This window comes from Pipistrellus hanaki, assembly GCF_964339955.1.
Source record: "Pipistrellus hanaki genome assembly, chromosome: 1".
Classification (NCBI taxonomy): Eukaryota; Metazoa; Chordata; class Mammalia; order Chiroptera; family Vespertilionidae; genus Pipistrellus; species Pipistrellus hanaki.
In genome coordinates, this window is record NC_140503.1 from 158,351,727 (window position 1) to 158,372,743 (window position 21,017).

General features: G+C 37.9%; 1 protein-coding gene across 11 annotated transcripts in view; it reads right to left on the bottom strand.

Annotated features, from left to right (window-relative positions):
* The window catches only part of PTPN13 (protein tyrosine phosphatase non-receptor type 13), a 175,001-nt gene that overhangs the window by 67,107 nt on the left and 86,877 nt on the right, over positions 1-21,017 (bottom strand). For 9 of the 11 annotated variants that reach the window (XM_084881587.1, XM_084881581.1, XM_084881585.1 and 6 more), the window contains 7 exons: positions 12,821-12,916; positions 12,355-12,448; positions 7,997-8,219; positions 4,361-4,435; positions 4,062-4,236; positions 853-1,006; positions 445-583 (listed from right to left, as the gene is read on the bottom strand). In XM_084881587.1, coding sequence (XP_084737713.1) covers positions 445-583; positions 853-1,006; positions 4,062-4,236; positions 4,361-4,435; positions 7,997-8,219; positions 12,355-12,448; positions 12,821-12,916 — 956 coding nt within the window. The remainder of the gene's footprint in view (positions 1-444; positions 584-852; positions 1,007-4,061; positions 4,237-4,360; positions 4,436-7,996; positions 8,220-12,354; positions 12,449-12,820; positions 12,917-21,017) is intronic. The other 2 variants (XM_084881588.1, XM_084881583.1) reach the window with 1 other exon arrangement.

Here is a 21,017-nt window from a genome sequence, read left to right on the forward strand (position 1 = left end):
TCCATGTGGAAAGTAGAACATCCCTTTGATTCAGATTTGACTGGTAACTCTGTGTCTAATATCTACCAGGTTGAAAATGAAAAAAGGTAAGTGCTAGATAGTCCAAAACTCTGAAATAAGCTGATTTTAAAAAGATAGTTGAGAAGGAAGGGATGAAGGAAGGGAAGGATGGAAGGAAGGAAGGGAAGGATGGAGGAAGTCCCATAGTGTATGATTGTATACACTATAGTGGCCATATTATTATGATTGCTGAATGTATAATAATCAGGCCACTCAGTGTATAACCAAAGTATATAGGGAACTTGGTCATTCTCAAGTACCAAAATAGCCTCAAAAAATCTCTATATCTAAACAGCAAACACCTCAAATAGGCTTAGTCTTTAATTATGCGGAGGATAAGAACACCAATGCAAAAGTGGTCCGGGAGAAAAAAGCAAGTCCCACCTCTGGCTGATAATCTCCATACTCAGCCTGGAGAGCCAAGGAGGCCAACAGTAAAGAGGACTCATCATCACAGTGCATTCTCTCTTCCAAGATGTCTTTTCGCAACTGAAGATAATACTGGTGACAGGTCAGAGTGTGTCTGGAAGATAAATACAAACACAAGACATCTGGGCTTTATCTCCAATCTTGAGGTAATTTGTATTACTGGCAGATAAGCTTAGTTTCCAAGACAGTTTATAATGAAGGTTTTAAGCCATAATAATTTAATAAACAATGTTGAAGAAATTATTTCTTTTATAATAAAGGAAACACTATCATTGATCAGACCAAATAGTTCAGTATCAGTAAACTAATGGGTCAAAAACCCAGGGGTTAAGAAGAGAAAAATAGAAACTCTTGCGTACTCACTGGATTAGACTAATATCATCCATGAAAAATTTAATTCGGAAAAACAAAGTAAAATTAACAGTGGCTTTATTCTTTTTCTTTGGTTCTTCTTTCCATCCCTCTGGGGCCACTTTGGTTAATTTTAAATCAGGGTCCATGAAGAAATATTCATTATCTGTAACAAAATAAGAACACATTCAGATAAAATAAAAATACTGAATAAAATATGATTGTAAAGAAGTATGACAGGGTGCTCTGAGGCAATATGGCTTAGTCTTTTAAGAATGAGGGGTTTTTCCCTGATGGGTATGGTTCAGTGGTTAGAGTGTTTGCCTATGTATCGAAGGGTCTCAGGTTCGATTCTGGTCAAGGGCATGTACCTGGGTTGCAGGTTCAATCCCTGGCCCAGTTGGGTGTGGGAGACAACCAATTCATGTGTCTCTCTCACATTGATGTTTCTCTCTCATCAATGTTTCTCTCTCTCTCCCCACTCCCTCTCTTCCATTCTCTCTAAAAATCAATAGAAAAAAATGTCCTCAGGTGAAGATTAACAACCACAAAAAAAGAATGAGGGGTCTGAAGACAGATAGACCTGTATTCAACTTCTGGCCACATTATTTACTATCTATGTGATAATGAATAGATTTAACCTCTCTAGACATCAATTTTCTTGTCTGTAAAATGAGGATAGTGCTATTTCCTGCAATTCCTGCTTTACAAGGCTATTATAGGGATCACATGACATAATGGATATAAAATATTTGATAAAGTGTGTGGCACATGGTAAGCATTCAATAAACATTAGATATTATTTATTACTAGAGGCCTGATGCATGAAATCGTGCACAGGGGGTGTGTGTCCCCTAGCCCAGCCTGCACGCTCTTCAATCTGGGATCCCTCTCACAATCCAGCACTACTGGCTCCCAACTGCTCACCTGCCTGCCTTCCTGATTGCCCCTAACCACTTCTGCTGCTAGCCTAATCACCCCCTAACCACTCCCATGCCAGCCTGTTTGATGCCTAATGCTCCCCCTAACTGCTCTCCCCTGCCAACCCCATCACCCCTAACTGCCCTCCCCTGCCAGCCTCATCACCCCTAATTGCTATCCCCTGCTGGTCTGGTCCCCCCTCAACTGCCCTCCCTTGCAGACCTGGGTCCCCCTAAACTGCCCTCCCCTGCAAGCCTAGTCCCTCCCAACAGTCCTTTCTTGCAGGCCCAGTTGCCCCAACTTCCTTCCTCTGCCGGTCTGGTCACCCCTAACTGCCCTCTCTTGCAGGCTTGATTGCCCCCAACTGTCCTCCTCTGCTGGCCATCTTGTGTTCACATGGGGCAGCCATCTTTGACTACATGGGGGCAGTCATCTTGTGTATTGGAGTGATGGGCAATTTGCATATTACTCTTTTATTAGATAGAATAGAGGCCTGGTTAATGGTTGGAGGCTAGCTGGTTTGCCCTGAAGGGTGTCCTGGATCAGGGTGGGGGTTCCTTTGGGGTGTGGGGTGGCTGGGGCTAGGGGCCTGTGGTGTTTGCAGGCTGGCCATGCCCCCCAGTGACCCAAGCATAGGCCAGGGCCAACTGGAAGCAAGTATCTAGGATATATTTATCTTCTATAATTGCAACTTTGTGCTTTGAGTGGAGGCCAGGGCAGGCCAGGGCAGGCAGGAAGCTTGGCTTCTTCCATCGCTGGGGCAACCCAAGTCTCTGGCTCATTCCAGCTCTGTGATGGCCACCATCTTAGTTGGGTTAATTTGCATACTTGCTCTGATTGGCTGGTGGGCATAGCTAGAGAGAGTGAAAGGGAAGGAAGAGGAGGGGAGAGAGAAACATAAATGCAAGACAGACACATCGACTAGTTGCCTCCTGCCCCCAACTGGGAGCAGGTAGCAAACATGCAATTAAGGTACCTGCCCTGGAAATGGAACCCATGACCCTTTGGTGGGAGGGCTGATACTCTAACCACTGAGAAAAACTGGCCATGGCTATGTTTATTTTTTTAAATCATCACTCAAGTATTAGTGATGACTCTCTCCAAATAATAGATTATTCATTAAAAAATTATCCAGAATGTTTAAAAAATTAGGTATATTATATATAGAAATTTTACTTAATTAAATATCTTTAGTTAGTATTATCTGTTTAGCATAAAATTGTAATTAGTAAAGTGACAGAATACAAATTGACACTAAGTGAATATTTACTAAATGACTACAAAATGAACCATTAGTTTTTAAGAAAAGAATTCAATAAACTAAATTGAAAGAAATATTTCTCTTATCCTGATCTGGCAAGATTTCAGGATGGTTTGATCCTTCAATTATAATTTATGGTACTTGGTTGTCTAAGCTTTCTAAGATAAATTCTGAGGTAAATAGGAATCTGAAATATTAAAGAGGAATTTAAAGAGACTAATTAAGTCCAACTCCAAAAGGCTTCTCATTGCTATGGAAATTCTAATTGACAACAGGAGTGACTTCCAATGCAGCTGTGCTCTGAGACCATTGTAGATGTAAAAGGGGCTGTGATGCTGAAAAAATAGGTGAAGTCATATTTTCAGTCATCCACTGACAACATTTATAAAGACACTATATTTTAGGATAGTAGGCTAAATAAGTTGAAGTGAAGATTCCAAAATAGGGTCCTGCTATACAGTCCTATTAGCAGGATACTAACTTCTAGAATACATATGTAGGTAATTGACATATTAATGGTCTCCAAAATATAACAATTAAAATCTGTTTTTATGTAGCCAAAAACCAAAGAAAAATCTTCATGGTCAAGTGCAGAAGATGCAAAAAAGACACAGCCACTAAAACAATGCACCTTCCCCAGCTGGTTTTGCTCAGTGGATAAGAGTATTGTCCTATGATCCAAGGGTCCTGGGTTTGATTCTGGTCATGGGCACAAACCTTGTCGCAGGCTCATCGTCAGCCCAGGCCCTGTTTGGAGCTGATGCAGGAGGCAACCAATCGATGTGTTTCTCTCACATCAATGTTTCTCTGTCTTTCCCTCTCTAAAAATCAATCGGGTGAGGATTAAAAAGAAACAAACAAAAAAACAAACAATGCCACTTAGTTAGAAGAAGGAAGGGAGTTCCTAAACTCTTACCCCTCCTTGCTGAATGTTTTTGTCATTACTATTTCTCAAAGAAAAGTTGGGCATAACAGGTATAGGAAGTCAATTTGTTGCCAACTTTTCATATTGCAACCTGAATTTAAAAAAATTTGGTACCTTTGAGGAGAGCTAAAGCAAACAAATGATGTTCCACCAAACCAATATGGGCCACGACCATATCAAACACATCTTTACATATGGTTTTGGTATCACAAGTCAATTCCAATCTCTGCCCACTCAGAAGCATTACATTTACTTTTCTTCGGTTGTCCTCATTCTTCCCTTTCTTTGTCTATAATTGAAAAAAAAATGGCATCTATTAAAATAAATTTTGTAATAATTTCAACTGTTTTTTTCCTTCAAATCATTACTGAAATTATTTTCTAAGAGTGATACAAATTGGTTTTATTACTTACAAGGATAGACCGTGGCAAATCCAAACACACAAAAGGTTCTATTGTCATTTTCACAAACTCAGGGCCAAAGAAATTCTGCAAATCACAAAAAAAATAATGTAATAACAAAAATAAATTACAAGTAAAGCCACCTGATAAGAAGTAGGTGACCTGAAACAAATGCAGAAACTTTCAATAAAGAAGAACAGTGGAGTTTACTAGACCAGGAATGGAAGGTGCCTTACATGCAGTGTGAAGAGAAGCTTTTCCTCAGCCCTGTTTTTTACCAGTGATGTCAAACGAAAAGCCTAGTTTTATACTGTTTCACAAGATTTTCCATTTTTTGGACTCCAGAATGACTCAGACTCTTAAAAGCACAATAGTAGTCTTAATTGTTGAATAATATAGAGTTTCAAGCTCATTAAGGATGTGGTTTAATATTGCTAATGTGGTAAAGGGATTGTACAGCATCTCACTGTTTTAGAAAGTGAGATTGAATCATAATTCATAATTAAAACAAATCATAATTAAAAAACAAAATATATAAAACATTGTGATTGTCAAAATATACATTTGTGATTACAAAATATCCATATCCATCTGTAAGCATGTTCTTGGAACCCTGTGACACTATTCTTTTGTTCAAAATACTGACTACTAGAGATAGTACACTGAGTGGCCAAATTATTATGATAATCTCTGAACCCATAATAATCTGGCCACTCAGTGTGTGTGTGTATCCTATCTAATAAAAGAGAAAAATGTAAATTGACCGTACCGTACCTTTGCTACGTCCACAGTCAATCAGAGTGAATATGCAAATTAACCCAAACAAATATGGTGGTTAATTTGCATATGCAGGTGCTGAGTGGCCCAGGTGCTGGAAACATCCTCTGGACCCAGGCTGCTCCTAGCCAGTATGCCCGCACTTAGGTCCTGAGCAGCAGGGGTCCCAGAACAAACCAGGGGCTGGCTGCTGGTCTCTGGGGTGTGCCGAGACCCTGGTGGCCACCGCTGTGTGCTGCCCAGGGTCTCTGCATGCTCCCAGCTGGGGGCCCATGGTGGAGCTGGCTACTGGCTTTGGGCGTGCTAAGAATCCAAGGTGATCTAGGGTTTTTTCCACCACACTCCTGGAGGAAAAAAATGAAGGTCCCTTGAGGGGTTCCAGATTGGAGAGGCTGCAGGCTGGGCTGAGGGACAACTCCGCCCTCCCCCCACCTCCTGCCCCTTGTGCACGAATTTCTAATTATATAAATAATTAGAGGCCCAGTACATGAATTGGTGCATGGGTAAGGTCCAGCCAGCCTGGCCAGGGGGAGGGGACATGGTTGGTTGGCCAGCCGGCCTGCCTGCTGGTTGAACTCCTAGTCGAGGGGACAATTTGCATATTAGCCTTTTAAAGATCATAATAATTTGGCCACTCAGTGTATATGTATCATACTCTCTGCTCTCTATTGCTATCTCAAGTAAGAAAATCTCAGGAGTTGGGAGGACTTGGGAGTGGGAGAAAGTGGAGTCCACACACTACATTTATTGCTTCTCAATCTACTCTCTACCTTGACCTCCTGTATATCCAGGGTTTCTGCCCAGAGGGAAGAACTGATTGAGGAGATATCTTAAATCAAGATAGACTCCAGGTCGGAGTAGGATCAGAATAGATTGAAAGATTACGTCCGTCCAAATGGACAAAAGATGGAAGAAAAGCAGGGCTAATCTTGAGGCCAAAGGCAGGTGGTGTGTTCCTGAAGTTTTATTTTTAATGTGTGTTTTTTTCTTTGCATTCAACTGTACAGCTCATTTGATTGCTTGGTGTGGGAATTCTACCCAATTAACCAAGTGTGAAATGTGACAGATACCACTTAAGTAAAAGTTTAACATTATGGGTTTGTTAATAATCAACGGATCAATAGGGCACATTTTAAACAAGGATAGAAATAGAGCAGAAAAAAATGCGAATGGCCTGCCATGGGAAACAGAATCTAATATACATCAACTAAGGAAACACATTATGAACAAGTTAAAATGTGTCTGTATCAAGAGTAATATAAAAACAAAATTGAAGAATTATTTGTAAAGGAACAATACAAATGAAAGATTGCCTCACCTACCAAATTGGTGATGACAATGATGATGATAAAAATAATAATAATATCCAGAGTAGGTAAGAATACAATGAAACAGGCATTTTCATAAAAGCATAAATTAGTACAAACTTTTTGAAGAGAGCAATTTAATAATATGTGTCAAATGTCTTAAAAGGTATTGTCTTTGACTTGGCTATTCTATTTGGAGGAACATATCTGCAAAGATTTAGCTATAGGAATGTTTGTTCATCAGAGCAATGCTTGCAATAGCAACAAAAACAACAACAAATTAGAAAAATTTTAAATGTCCAATAATTAGAAACTTATTAAAGAAATTATAAGCCCTTGCCAGTTTGGTTCAGTGGACAGAGCCTTGGTCTGCAGACTGAAGGGTCCCAGGTTCGATTACAGTCATGGGCACATGCCCAGGTTTTGGGTTCAATCCCCAGTTGGGGGCAAGCAGGATGCAGGCAATCAATGATTCTCTCTCATCATTGATGTTTCTATCTCTCTCTCCCTCTCCCTTTCTCTCTGAAATCAATAAACATATATCTAAAAAATAAAAAAGAAATTATGGTACATGGTAAATTCTCAAAATAGGATACTTTACTGCTCTTAACAATAATATTATAGTAGTTGTAAAATTTTCCAAGATATTTTACATGAAATAAGAAGTCTTGTCCTAACCGGTTTGGCTCAGTGGATAGAGCCTTGTTGGCCTGAGCACTGAAGGTTCCCAGGTTCGATTCCGATCAAGGGCACGTTCCTTGCTTGTGGGCACATCCCCAGCAGGGGGCGTGCAGGAGGCAGCTGATCAATGTTTCTAACTCTCTATCCCTCTCCCTTCCTCTCTGTAAAAAAGATCAATAAAATATATTTAAAAAAAGAAGTCGGCTCATTTTGAGCTTATGTTTATAAAAATATATGACATATATTGGAACAAAAAGAAACCAACAGAAACACATAAAAAATCCCCTACAAAGCTAGGGGAGGGTGGGTGAAAGGAGTTGTATGCTTGAATATAAGCCTAACCAATGGACATGAACACCAGGCGGGTGAGGACATGAGTGGGGGGAGGAGTTGGGAGGTTAATGGAGGGATGAGGACACATATGTAATACCTTAATCAATAAAGAAATTAAAAAATAAATAAAATAAAATGCAAAATGTTCACCCTAAAAAAAATCCCCTACAGATATAAAATGCATATTTGTTTATCCTTGTGTTTGGATATTGTAATATGAAGGTATATGCTTGGAGCTACCATGACTATAAAGTGAATTATTGCCGCAATTCTGAGAATGACAGAGCAGAGATGGAATGTCCTGGATAACATTCTTGAGCTTCCGAAACAACCTTGAACATCCATCTGATCTTCTTGGGTTTTGGTATAATAAATTTCTTATTAAAAAATGATCCCCACATGCTGAATAAAGCCAGCTATGAAAACTAACATGAGATTTCAATTTCATTTACAGGCAACATTAGGATCCCTCTAGAATATTTAAAAATTCTTTGGGTAACATTTCCCCATGAGACAAAGTACAGATGCAGTAATCTGAGAATCAACTTACCCTTAGTTTTCTTTGAGTCATGGCTGTTTCTAGGGCCATTTCTCTTAAAGGATCCCTGGTGATGTCAAGCATGGAAGCTTTGATTGTATCCCCTGGATACAGGCTCAGCCGAGACTGTCTAAGAGCCATTCTAGCTTGGAGTTGCATCATTTCCTCTTCTTGCCGTTTTAGCATAATCTCTTGATTAATTAAGTTGCCTTCAAGGGGTGTTTCATATTGTCTGCTATAAAAAAAGCAGAGAAAAGTAAAGGTGGGAAAGAAAACAATTATTTTAAGTCTAATCAATAAAAGCCATATTAGCTTTGCTGGTGTGGTTCAGTGATTGAGCTTCAACTCATGAACCAGGAGGTCACTGGTACAATTCCCAGTCAGAGAACATGCTCAGTTGATAGGGAATTGAGCCAGCGACCTCTCAGTGCATAGGACAATGCTCAGCCAACTGAGCTGTTTTACACTTACAGTCCTGAAAACCTGGGCCTGGTGATGGGATTGAGATTCCTACTACTAATTTCAGCTTCCAGATGATTGCTCACCCTCCTCCATTATCCCCCAGCTTCCTTGAAGTACATGCTATGAAATCATACCATCCACAGCTTTGCTTTGCTCTAGACATTTATTGTCCCTACTAGAGGCTCAGTGCATGAAATTTATACACAGGGAGGGTCCCTAGCAGCTGCTGGCCGTGACCTTCCTTCCTTTGGCAGTTGCCTGCTGCTGGTGGGGGCCATCCTTCCTTCAGTTGTCCGGCTGCCCCCTGGTCGAATTCCCAGTTGAACTACCAGTTGAGGGGACAATTTGCATACTAGGCTATTATTATATAGGATTGGTTGACTCCCTTATTTATTAAGGACTGAAATGCCTGATTCAGCCTCAGCCAGTTCAGTGGTTAGGCCCATGCACAAAAGCATCTGGAGTTTGATTCCAAGGCACGTACCCCTTGGTTGCAGGTTTGATCTACAGCACTACCATGTGGGAAGCAACCTATTGATGTGTCTCTCACTCTCTCCCTCTCTCCTTGCTTTTACTCTATCTAAAAGCAATGGAAAAACATCCGCAGGTGAGGATTAAAAAAAAAAAGCCCCACTCAGTCTTCTTTTTCATCTCTACTTCTGTCATTCATGGCGGGGTTGTATACATAGAAGGAGGAGTCCTTTAACACTCTGACTTCCTCCACTGCCGCCAGCAATCTACTCTTATGGTCATACTAGATATTAACAATACCACACCACCTCTAAAATTTCCTATTTCTATCCTTCAATACCATCTGTAAACTGAGTGGACAGATTAGAAGAATGAACAAAATTTAAATGTATATATTTTAATTCCCACCTGTTATTTTTCATCAAATATGTTACAATTTTTATTCTTATTCAAATTATTTTGTATGTCCCATACAATATTTGATAGAAGTTCCTATAATAACTGAAAAATTTGAGTGACAAACAAAACAAAAAACAAACTCAGAAAAATGGAATCATTTAGGAATGAATAAAGAGGTTGTTTTGAGGCAGAAAAATAAAGTTACCTCATCGAGCAGATAGGCACAGAAGCAATGGGGATTACACCATGTACAAGCTGTACTTCAGAGTTAACACTGGAAAAAACTTAGCAATGCTCTTTGGCAAACCACTTTGAATATCCTTTTTGATCACTGAAAGACACTTTTGATAGCCCAGAATCCAAAAATTACTCATTCTGTGGCATCTGACTCATGCTATCCTGTAAATCTCCCACTCTCCCCCTATTTTACAAATTAATAGCACTGTCTGTATCTGTTTTTCACTTCATTCTTGCTAAAGGGGATGGAAAGTTTTATGAGGAAGCATGCAACATGTTTAAATACAGCATTATTTATAGATCTAACAAATATGTGACCTCAAGAACAAAACAGGATCTTCTGATTGTGTACCAGCATGTTAAGGATATTATCAGAAACTTTGTACACACTCAGGAAATTTTGCACTTGAATAAGGAATTTGGACAGTATTTTAGCTTAAAAAGGAGGTGGGTATTGCCATTCTAAAGGAAGTAGAGTTTAGCATCTTACATTAAAAATAACATATACATAGACCTAACAATATACTTCTTGAAATATTTTTCTTTCACCTATATCTTTTATCTAACGCAGGTATAATGAAAACCATATTGGAAGTTTCCCTCTTAAGGTATAAAATAAGAGATAGTTTCTCACGAAAATATGATTTGATGACCTAAGATAACCTTGATGTTAATGTTTCCTATGTAAAACTTAGAAAAAACAAACAAAACAAAAAAACTAAAACAGTCTCATAATCCTGATGCTTTTGACATAGCTTATCAAGAAAATGGAAATAAGACACATAAAATGTTTTAATTTTATTTGGAGGAATATATTTTTATATGACTAAAACTGACTAAAATAAATTCATCTTTAACACACAATCCCAATAATTCTTTCAATTGTTATTTTCTACTGCTACTTTTTTAAAAAAAAGATATTTTTTTATTAATTTCAGAAAGGAGGGGAGAGAGAGATAGAAACTTCAATGATGAGAGAGAATCATTGATTGGCTGCCTTCTGCATGCCCCACACCGGGATCAAGCTCGCAACCCAGGCATATACCCTGACAGGAATCGAACTGATGACCTCTCAGTTCCTGGGTCGATACTCAACCACTGAGCCACCCAGCTGGGCTCTACTGCTCCTTTTGCTCAAGCTCAAAGGGCATCATATTAACTATCTGTAAGTTTTCCCCAAATTACACAATAGAGAAGAGTGACTGCCTCAATTTAACACAGAGTTTTGTGCAATTCAATCTGCTTCTTCCTGGTGTTCAGACCCAAACACTTTCGCCTCTTTAAGAAAACTGTACAATATTAAGCATAGATCAGTCTTTTCTCTTACCTCTTTGTTCAAAATTACAAAAATAGGGTCGTCACAATTACTATTATGACAATGGGGCTACTGAAATATAAAATGTCATTGTGCAAATATAATGTCCCCTTAGGTACATAAATACTTATTATGGCTTTCCTCAGGTAAAATAAAACTTGACTAAAATAAATAGACTATATTAAAAGGTATAAGAGAGAACAAAAATTACATAAATTTAATAAAAATAAAACATTAAAGATAATTTTATTGTAATGTATTTAATTACTTGGAGTCTAAACCTTTAATCACATGGCTAGGGTTACCTGATCTATTAATAGTTGATGGCTGTGAAACTGTCTGCCAGAATTAATTGGCTAAGGGGCAAATTTTTGTTAATTTCCAAATGATTCTTTGGTATATGGTGGCACGTGATTTATACAAACTGAAATAATGAATTTAAAGGGATTCCCATAGTAGAGGAACCTGAAGTATCCTCTGGTTCTCTAATATCACATTACATATTTTAAATTAATGCTTACCATTAGCAATGTGCTTTTGTTCATGTAAGTGTCCTTGCACACACAAAAAAATGCACATCAATACAGTCACTACTGCCTTGACACTTTTCAGTTTTAAACAAAGTAAATCAATACACAGCTATAATACCGCCATCCTCAGTCTGGAACAAGAATAATACCTATGCCGAGACCAGTTTGGCTCAATGGATAGAGGGTTGGCTTGGGGACTGAAGGGTCCTGGGTTCGATTCCAGTCAAGGGCATGTACCTTGGTTGCGGGCATATCCCCAGAAGGGGGTGTGCAAGAGGCAGCTGATCGATGACTCTCTCTCATCGATGTTTCTAACTCTCTATCTCTCTCCCTTCCTCTCTGTACAAAATCAATAAAAATATATTTTAAAAAAAAAGAATAATACCTAATACCTTATAAGAAAGCTGAGTATTTCAATAAAAAAAATGAAATCTTAACAGCCCAAATTGGGCTTTAAAAAAATACAAGATAATCTCTTTTAAACCAGGAAAAATGTAGTGAATAATTAACTTTTTACATAACAAGTTACTTAGTAGTAACCTACTCATTATTCATTCAACAAATAATACTTAGTGAAATCCTGCTTGCTGAACCTGTTAAACCTTTCGAAAGAGGTATTACTCTCTATCTTCCCACAGGTTTAATGCCAGGCCCTCAGAATTTCCTAACTGCTAATAAGTACTGACAATTCTAAAACTCAAGCACAAACTACAAGTAATCAGAGCCAATTCTAATTTTAAAAGATTCCAATAACTCAAACTTGAACTACTATAATGTATTCACATAAATGAATAAATTTGTGGGTATGGAAAGGAGAGGGGGAGAGAGAAAAAGGAAAATGGAGAAAAAAGGATAATTTTTAAAAACATGTAGATTCTAATAAAATAAAATAAATAAATAAAAAACTGTCACTGTTTCCAGGAAACACATTAGTATTACTTTTTCAGGTCACATACCTTGGTCTGTGTGGCTGGCCTTGACTTGGAGTTTCATCTACTCCTGGGAGACCACTGTTACATTCAAACCTCTTTGAAGCTTCACTTTTTCTTGCTAATTTAAGTGAAAAAGGAACAGATAATAATAATATGAAGTGATCTTATTTAAAAGTCAAGCATTGAGCAGACACAGATCCATATTCAAATCATATTCATATAATCTAATTAATGGCAATGTCTAGAGGTAAATCATGTTGTTTTTAAAGACAATGAATTATTTTCTACATTATAAAAATGACTACATTGTTGTTGATGAAGCTGTTAGTAAGCTCCTATAATATTGTTAAAATGAATAACTGGCAGCTTTTTATAATTCTTAAATTTTTTATATAATTAATTCTTTTGCCACCTCATAACTCAATACTACTGAAAAAGAAGGACAATCACAGTTTCTTAAAAACATTTTATTTTCGGAGATGCCTCTCACCTTGTCTGAAGTCTGAGTCAGAGGAAATAATAGATGGACTATCACTGGAGGTACTAAAGATGTCACTGTGGTAAGTTTTGTACCTCCGAAATGGTTCTAAATGGATTAAAACAAACAAACAAACAAACAAACAAACATTAGAAAGGAAACTCATTAGCTGTTCCACACAAGTCAAATAAAATAGTACATTTACTATGGCGAAAGTGGAACATTTTATAGAATGTTTAAAATGTAAGATTGCTGGATGCTATTCAAACAATGTGCTTCCAATTTTGAGGTAGTCTGGCATAGAGGTTAAGAGCCTGGACTCTGATGCCAGATTGTGTGGGTTTGAATCACAGTTCCACCAATTGCTAGGTGTGAGACCTTACGTAGGTAATTTAACATTCTATAACTAACTAGAGGTCAGGTGAATGAAATTCATGCATGGGGGAAGGTGTCCCTCAGCCCAGCTTGCACCCTATCCAATCTGGGACCCCTTCAGGGATGTCTGACTTCCCAGATTGGACCTAAACGGGCAGTCGGGCATCCCTCTCACAAGCCAGGACTGCTGGCTCCCAACTACACGCCTGCCTGCCTGCCTGCCTGCCTGCCTTATTGCCCCTAACTGCTTCTGCCTGCCAGCCTGATCACATCCTAACCATTCCCTTGCCAGCCTAACTGCTCCCCTGCTGGCCTGATTGCCCCTAATTGTCCTCCCCTGAAGGCCTGGTCACCCCTAACTGCACTCCCCTGCAGGCCTAGCTCCCCCCAACTGCACTCCCTTGCAGGTCTGATTCCCTGCCCCCCCGCCCCCCCCCCCAACCAACTGCCTTCCCCTGCAGGCCTTATCCCTCCCAACTGCCCTCCCCTGCCAGCCATCCTGTGTCCACATGGGGGCAACCTCTTTGACCACATGGGGACAGCCATCTTGTGTGTTGAAGTGATGGTCAATTTGCATATTACCTCTTTATTATTTGCATATTACCTCTTTATCTAAGAATTTCTTAAGCTGAAAAGGGGGCATAACAATAGGGTACACCTTGTAGGGTTGTTGGAGCTTCAAGTGAATTAATATAGGTAAAGCTGTTAGAAAAGAGATGTTATATAAAAATCATCATTGACAACCAGTTTTAGGAAACAGATTAAAAGTACGGACCTCTTTCTTCCAACTCCCTAAAACACACACACACACACACACACACACACACACACACACACACACACACATATTTAAATAGAACTTTACAAATGCAATGTAGGTAAAACCGTGTTCCTATAGCCTCATCGTCATCCACTTCTCCAGACAAATTCTGCACTCATGTTCTAGATTTGCAAATTTATAACCAAAAGCATATAAATTTTTAGGCTCCTTCCTGAAAAATACTCTCTGCTAGGAATGCAAAGGTTCACTCCAGTTTTTTGTTTTGTTTGTTTGTTTTTTAAGCTAAACACTTTTTCTTTTTCCTTTAAGAGAAGCCTTAACTTGAACACAAAAACTTTCATGACCAGGTTGGGCAAGGCTTTTCTCACTTTCATATTGCTTTACACATAACTGGTTGCAACTCTTCCACTGCTTAATAATTTTCTACTTGTTTCCTCTACCTAAATTATAAACTCTCTGACAAAAAGGATTTTTTTTTTTTTTTTAGATGTACCTCTAGTATTTACCAACTGTTTGCTAGCAAGGACAAAAATAGATATTTTCTGAGTATGAATGAATGGATGAATGAATAGATAAATATAACTGTTACACAAAGGTCACTGATGATCATTAAGAGGACTATTTCCATTGCATAGAGAAGCCAGAGACCAAATCAGAAAGGGTTGAAGAAGGTCCAGCTGGCAAGGAATTGAGAAAATTCTTTCAATTAATTTAGGGGTTTGAGAAAAGAAGAGAAATTTTTAAAGAAAACTGAATGAGGAATCAAGAGACTTTTTTGGCAGAATGGATTATCTGAGCATGATTTTAGGCAGTGTACAATAAGCCTGCAGATTGGGGGAGACTGAAGTTGTAAAGCATACCGGGAAAAACTGATGGGAAAATGTGCTGAGGAAAACAGGAGGAGATGGAGGGAAAAATCCCCAATACACCTGGAACGGTTAGTTAGCAAGATGAGATAGATAATCTTTTCTTCTTAAGAGAAAGAAATGATGGAAAAGAAGAAGTGAAAATACGAGGGAATTCCCACATATTCTTATCAGAAAGTTGACTTACTCCTGGTAATAAAAAGTGAATCACTTCCTGGGAGCCTGTTTAGCTGGGAGCTTGAAAGAGTAAAGAGTTTCTGCTGTGAAGAATGTGGTAAGTCAGCAAAAACCACATGAAAGCTTTTATGTAGCCATGGGAATTTAGATTAGGCTTAGCAAACATGAATTGTATTGGAACCAATCAGAAAGTTTTAGTGGCTTTTTCTTGGCATTAGAGAAAGCAGACCATGGGAAATATCTAGATCTGAGGAATGACATGGAATGCCTGGCAGAGATAACCAAGGTATGGGAGGGAGTCTATTTCACTAGTTTGCAAACCTGAGAACAGGGACCTCACAAAACGAATTATTCCTTGTGTTGAAAGTTGTTCAATAGAGAATGTTAAAAAAAAAAAAGATGAATGATTAATGTGATTTGAAAGGATTACAGAAGACGACAAAGAATTTTACATAGTATTATTTGACTTTAATGGACATAGTTAAATGATTATTTAAGAAGAATGTTTTTTTTTTCAATAAATACCAACTAATTTTATTGTTTCATTTTTATAGAACTCCATGCTAACATTTTTGAGATATTTTCCCAAGGTGACTTGGCCAAACTCCAAAGCCAACATTGCAACATAGAGAGCAGTAAAACCAGCAAAGCCAAGGAGAGAACCCTGGTATTCACAGGCAATAGAGTTAACTTCACAAAGAAAAGTGGGAAGTCACAGTAAGTCTATTGTATGACTGAAGCAGAAAAGGTCAGTCACTAGAATGTTATACCACCCAATAATAATTTCACAAGCAATATTAAGTGAATTTACTGTTTCATTGCTATTTCTGCAAAGTAGCTGCAAAATAGTAAATCCATTTTAATTTTCATTCTTTGGTGGTGCTTTATTCTTATACTATTTTATGTCTCTGTATTCTTCTCTCCTGCTAGCCTATGTTTTGTTTCTTTTTTCCTTAGTTTACTCTGACAACTCTAGTCAACTTTTTAAATTCTTGGTTTTCCTTCATAAGACACAGTAAGGTAACTTTGATGACCGCCCCCCCCTTTTTAAATATAGCAAAAAATAATCTTCCCTTGTTCAACTATTGGTGTATAAGTGTTTTCAGGACCACACCTGGGGTCAGAAAAGGACCTGCCTTATGAAGTTTTCCTGCCTTAAAGAAATAGGGCACTAGCACTCCAGAAACACAAACCAGATCACTAGCTTGGCAATACTATTATGGGTAAGAAGACATTTCCACCCCCTAAGACAGGGGTCCTCAAACTTTTTAAAGTGGGGGCCAGATCACGGTCCCTCAGAGAGCTGGAGGGCCGGACTATATGAACTACTAATTCCTACTGTAACACCTCGGCTGCGCTCACTGCCCAAAAAACCTGGCGGGCAGGATCAGACTCCTCTGCGGGCCGCATGTGGCCCACGGGCCATAGTTTGAAGACCCCTGTCCTAAGACTTGAGTAGGGGTGGGTCTCTATGTTACTTAAAGTAGTAGGAATCTTTTTTTGTGAGCTTCTGTATTCTGAAATACATCTATTAAAATGTTGTTATCCACATTTCCTTTCATGTAATGGCATGGCACATATAACCAGATTAAAGTTCCTAGGTAATATTTACTATTCAAGTCATGCTTGTAAGAAGGTTATAATCAGATTCAAGTTCTCAGCCAAAATTTATTACTTACTCATGATTACAAGAAAGGTGAGCCCTTGTTAAGTACAGGCTTTCCATTTCTGAGTTAAATAGTAAATTTAACCATTTCAGAAATTATTATAAAATTACACGACTTTTACCATGAGTATCTTGCATTATTAGTGTACACAGAGTGGTACATTTTCCTTGCGTATAGATAATTTAGGCAAGAACAAATTACTGGCTTTTTGATATGACCTACATAAAGGCAAACTGAAGACACTAACTAGAAAGAGAACAGTTTTCCTCCTCTGCTCTGGTGGGTAGAGGGTAACCCCTAATTTTCCATTATTACCATTATCCTAACATTACTAACAACTTTTCTTTTAGGAAGATACAGATACCACAAATGTTTTCTAGCTATATTTAAATGTATAATATTAACACTTTAGATTTAGTTCAGACCCCAAGAATGTGGTATTAACTAAGTGATTTTAATAAACCAAACTTTTGCCGAAACAGGTTTGGCTCAAAGAATAGAGCGTCGGCTTGGGGACTGAAGGGACCGGGTTCGATTCCGGTCAAGGGCATGTACCTTAGTTGCAGGCATATCCCCAGTAGGGGGTGTGCAAGAGGCAGCTGATCAATGACTCTCTCTCATCTATGTTTCTAGCTCTCTATCTCTCTCCCTTCCTCTCTGTACAAAATCAATAAAATATATAAAAAAAACCAAAAAAACAAAAAACACACCAAACTTTTTATTATAAAAACCTCTGAATAAGAAAACAGAACAATCAAGTTCTCATATAGTCATCTCCCAGCATCAACAAAACACAGTGGTTGTTATTTTAATTAGAAAGTGTCAGAATATTTTTAACAAAGAGATGATCCTAAGTATTTATATATAATATTACAAAGTTTTTTGAATGCCTAAATTCTTGAATTGTGTTCAATAGGCCTATTAAGAATATTGAAATACACACTTTATACATTTAAGCTTTCACTATTACAGTTGCAGAACTGAATTTATTTGCCTTTTGTGGGATAAAATTAGACTTAAAATCTAATTTTTGGTTTGTAAATTTCTTATCTCAGCTATTAACTATTTCAATGAACCCCACACTGTGCAAATCAGTGTACTAGAGTTTATTTAGGGTCATAATTATTTCTCATTTTACTAGACAATTTCCTTTTCTGACTTCGTTTGCAGATGGTGGAAAATGAAGTGGCAGGAAAGAATCTTAGTGTAGAAATAATAAATGCAAGAGGAAAAATGGGTAAGTAAAATTAGCATGGTCACATATCACCAAATCAGAAGAACCACATTGGGTGTGTGTGAGTATATGTATATAAACACAAAAAACATTTGGGAATATATTCTCTCCAAAATACATTTTGTGAAACAGAAGTACTACAGAAGAATGGCTTAAAGAATTAACATTTGGATAGAAGTCTAGTTATAGAGATTTCATAGTCATACATACTTTGATATTTAAAGATGTCTTTTAATTCCTCTTAGTATCTTCTATAATTAAGAGTACCAATATACTATTTTTTAATCAAATAAAAAAGCCTGACATTTTATCATCCTTTAATATAATCTGATTCTCTAAACAAAATTCACTTCAGCTCAATATCATAGTGACTCTACTTAAACAGTAACAATAAAAAGCAGCTTTTCAATAGGCTGGAATGTTTTGTCCTAGGCTCTTAACAACTAAGAGTCATGATTTCCACCATCACTTGGCATACTTTAAACGTATAAAGTTGTGGCAGGTGATCATACTTTTAATGTTTAGAAGATTATAAAGATTTGCAAGGTATTCTCAGGTTACATAAAACTATTTCAGGTGAAATATTCAAATCCACAATCTTCACATTTAGAGGAATCTAAGCCAGCACAAGCTGCAATCTAAAAAGTGACACATATTCAAGCTCAGACAAGTAACGTGCAAATAGACTCCCAACTGCAACATCAAGAATTAAGTAACCATTTTTTGCTTAGCATTTATTTACCATTAATACAAGACTCAAATTACAGAAAACAAGTTTCAAAGAGAAATGTACAAAGTGACTGGTTTTGCAGCTCAGAACTATAAAATTTTAAAACCTTGTGTTTTTAAGGTTATGGACCCTAACAAATAAAATATTTCAATTTTTAAATAACTTAGAGAAACAAAGATAATGGTGTTATATATTCATATATGAAATGTTTTCCCTTCTGCTTTTTTTTCAAGGAATTAATCTCAGGAGAGTAGACATTGTACTTTTTAGATGTTTGCTGGAGTCTACTGCATCCTGTATTATACTATGCTGCAAGGTATAGATAGGAGGAGAACATACTCTAACTCCTTGAGAGCTAGATATGATCAATAAAAATTTTAACCAGGAACATAAATTATGCAAATATGGATATAGGTAAATGAGGAAGATTATATGGAGAAATGCTCAGTGAACAATACTTTATACAGTAGATACAAAATTTGTGCAGAATAAGAATGGCAACAATAACACACAGCCTCCATTTTCCTCTCCTTCTCCTGGGGTCTTGTGTGATGCAGTAACCACAAAGCTAGGCCATGATTTGCATGGCTGTCTCAGGGCCCTTGAGGATCCTGCTGTTAGGACTTCTCTGCCTGTTCTAAAGCTTTCAAACAGAAGGAGGTGATTTCTCATCACTATAATTCATCAGAGAATATTGTTGTATCCAATATCAGAAATCGCACCACTGAATATACTTAATATTTAATACTAGAGCCCTGGTGCATGAATTTGTACACAGGTGGGGTCTGGCCAACCAGCCGTGGGAGGTTGGCTGGCTGGCCCTGCCCTCTGGTCGAATTCCTGATTGAACTCCCTGTTGAAGGGACAATTTGCATATTAGCCTTTTATTATATAGGATTAACAGCTACAATGCAATACTTAGTTTAGATGAACAATTATGAGTATCTATTATATGTACTAGTAGATGCTAGGGATACAGTTCTGAGTTAGATTAGGAAGAAGAAGAAGAGAAAGAAGAAGAAGAAGAAGAAGAAGAAGAAGAAGAAGAAGAAGAAGAAGAAGAAGGAGGAGGAGGAGAAGAAGTGGAAGAGGAAGAGGAAGAGGAAGGAGAAGGAGGAGGAGGAGGAGGAGGAGGAGGAGGAGGAGGAGGAGGAGGAGGAGGGAGAAGGAGAAGAGAGGAGAAGAAGAAGAGAGGAGGAGGAGGAGGGGGGGAGGAGGCAGAGGAGGAGGAGGGGGAGGAGGAGGGGGAGGAGGAAGAGGAGGAGGAGGAGGAGGAGGAGGAGGAGGAGGAGGAGGAGGAGGAGGAGGAGAAATTGGTGTCCTACCAATTTTTCCTGGAGGGGGAAAAAACCTCTTTAAAACAAGTAGTTTCAATGAAAAGCATAAGCCATCATCATAAACTAAGAAGCTGAGAGAAAGCTTCCTGAACTAGGCAATGCCTGAAAGCTCTGATAGTCTCAAGAAAGCTGCATGAATAAAGAAACAGAAATACAAAACTACCTGTAGGAAGGGGAGGGGAGAGGGAGGATGAGGTGGGGATAGAGAGACAGAGAAGATGTGTACATGGCGTTGGAGTGAGATGTGAGATGGGAAGTGCTCAAGGATGAGACTTGAAAGATAATCATGGAGAACCTTGCGCACCATGATCGAAAGGAGCTAAAATTTTATCTTGCTCAGATAATGGAAAGTTATTAAATGGTTAAGAAAAGAAATGTATGGCAGGGAAATGGAGGACAAATTGTAGCTGCAAAATCAATTTAGAAAACTATTTCCATAGTACATGGGAAACAGAAGGTACTGACTAGGATGGAATAAAAAATATTTTAGAGGTTATAATTGCTAGGTCTTAAAAACCACAATGATAGTAATATCCATTTTAAACTTTATTAAAACATATCAATCCATGCTTCTCAGAAGGTATATGTGTAAAAGCCAAACTGAGTCTATGTTAAACTATGTGTGAGTTAGATTTAAATTAGGTACCCAATTTCTGATAAATTAGTATATGATTTCTGGGGACTCCAAAATCAGTATTATGTGACTATGAATACAGACAATGAAAAGTTTGTACTAGTTTCACCTTTAACTTTATTTAGTGTTTAAAAAAGCAGGTTCATTTGTTTCCCCTTGGATAAATTTTAAAAAAGTAAATGTCTTTCTCATTTGTATTTTAACTTAAAAAATGACATTGTACCATGTCATTTTTTTTTTTTTTTTTAGTTAAAATACCAATCTTCCCCCAATAGAACATTAGTGTTTTATACTGGACTAACTTTATGTGAGAATAGTCTGAAGCTACACTATTCTAACACAGTAGTCACAAGCCACACATGACTATGTAACTGCTGAGTTGGACTCTAGACAGAGAACATTTCGTCC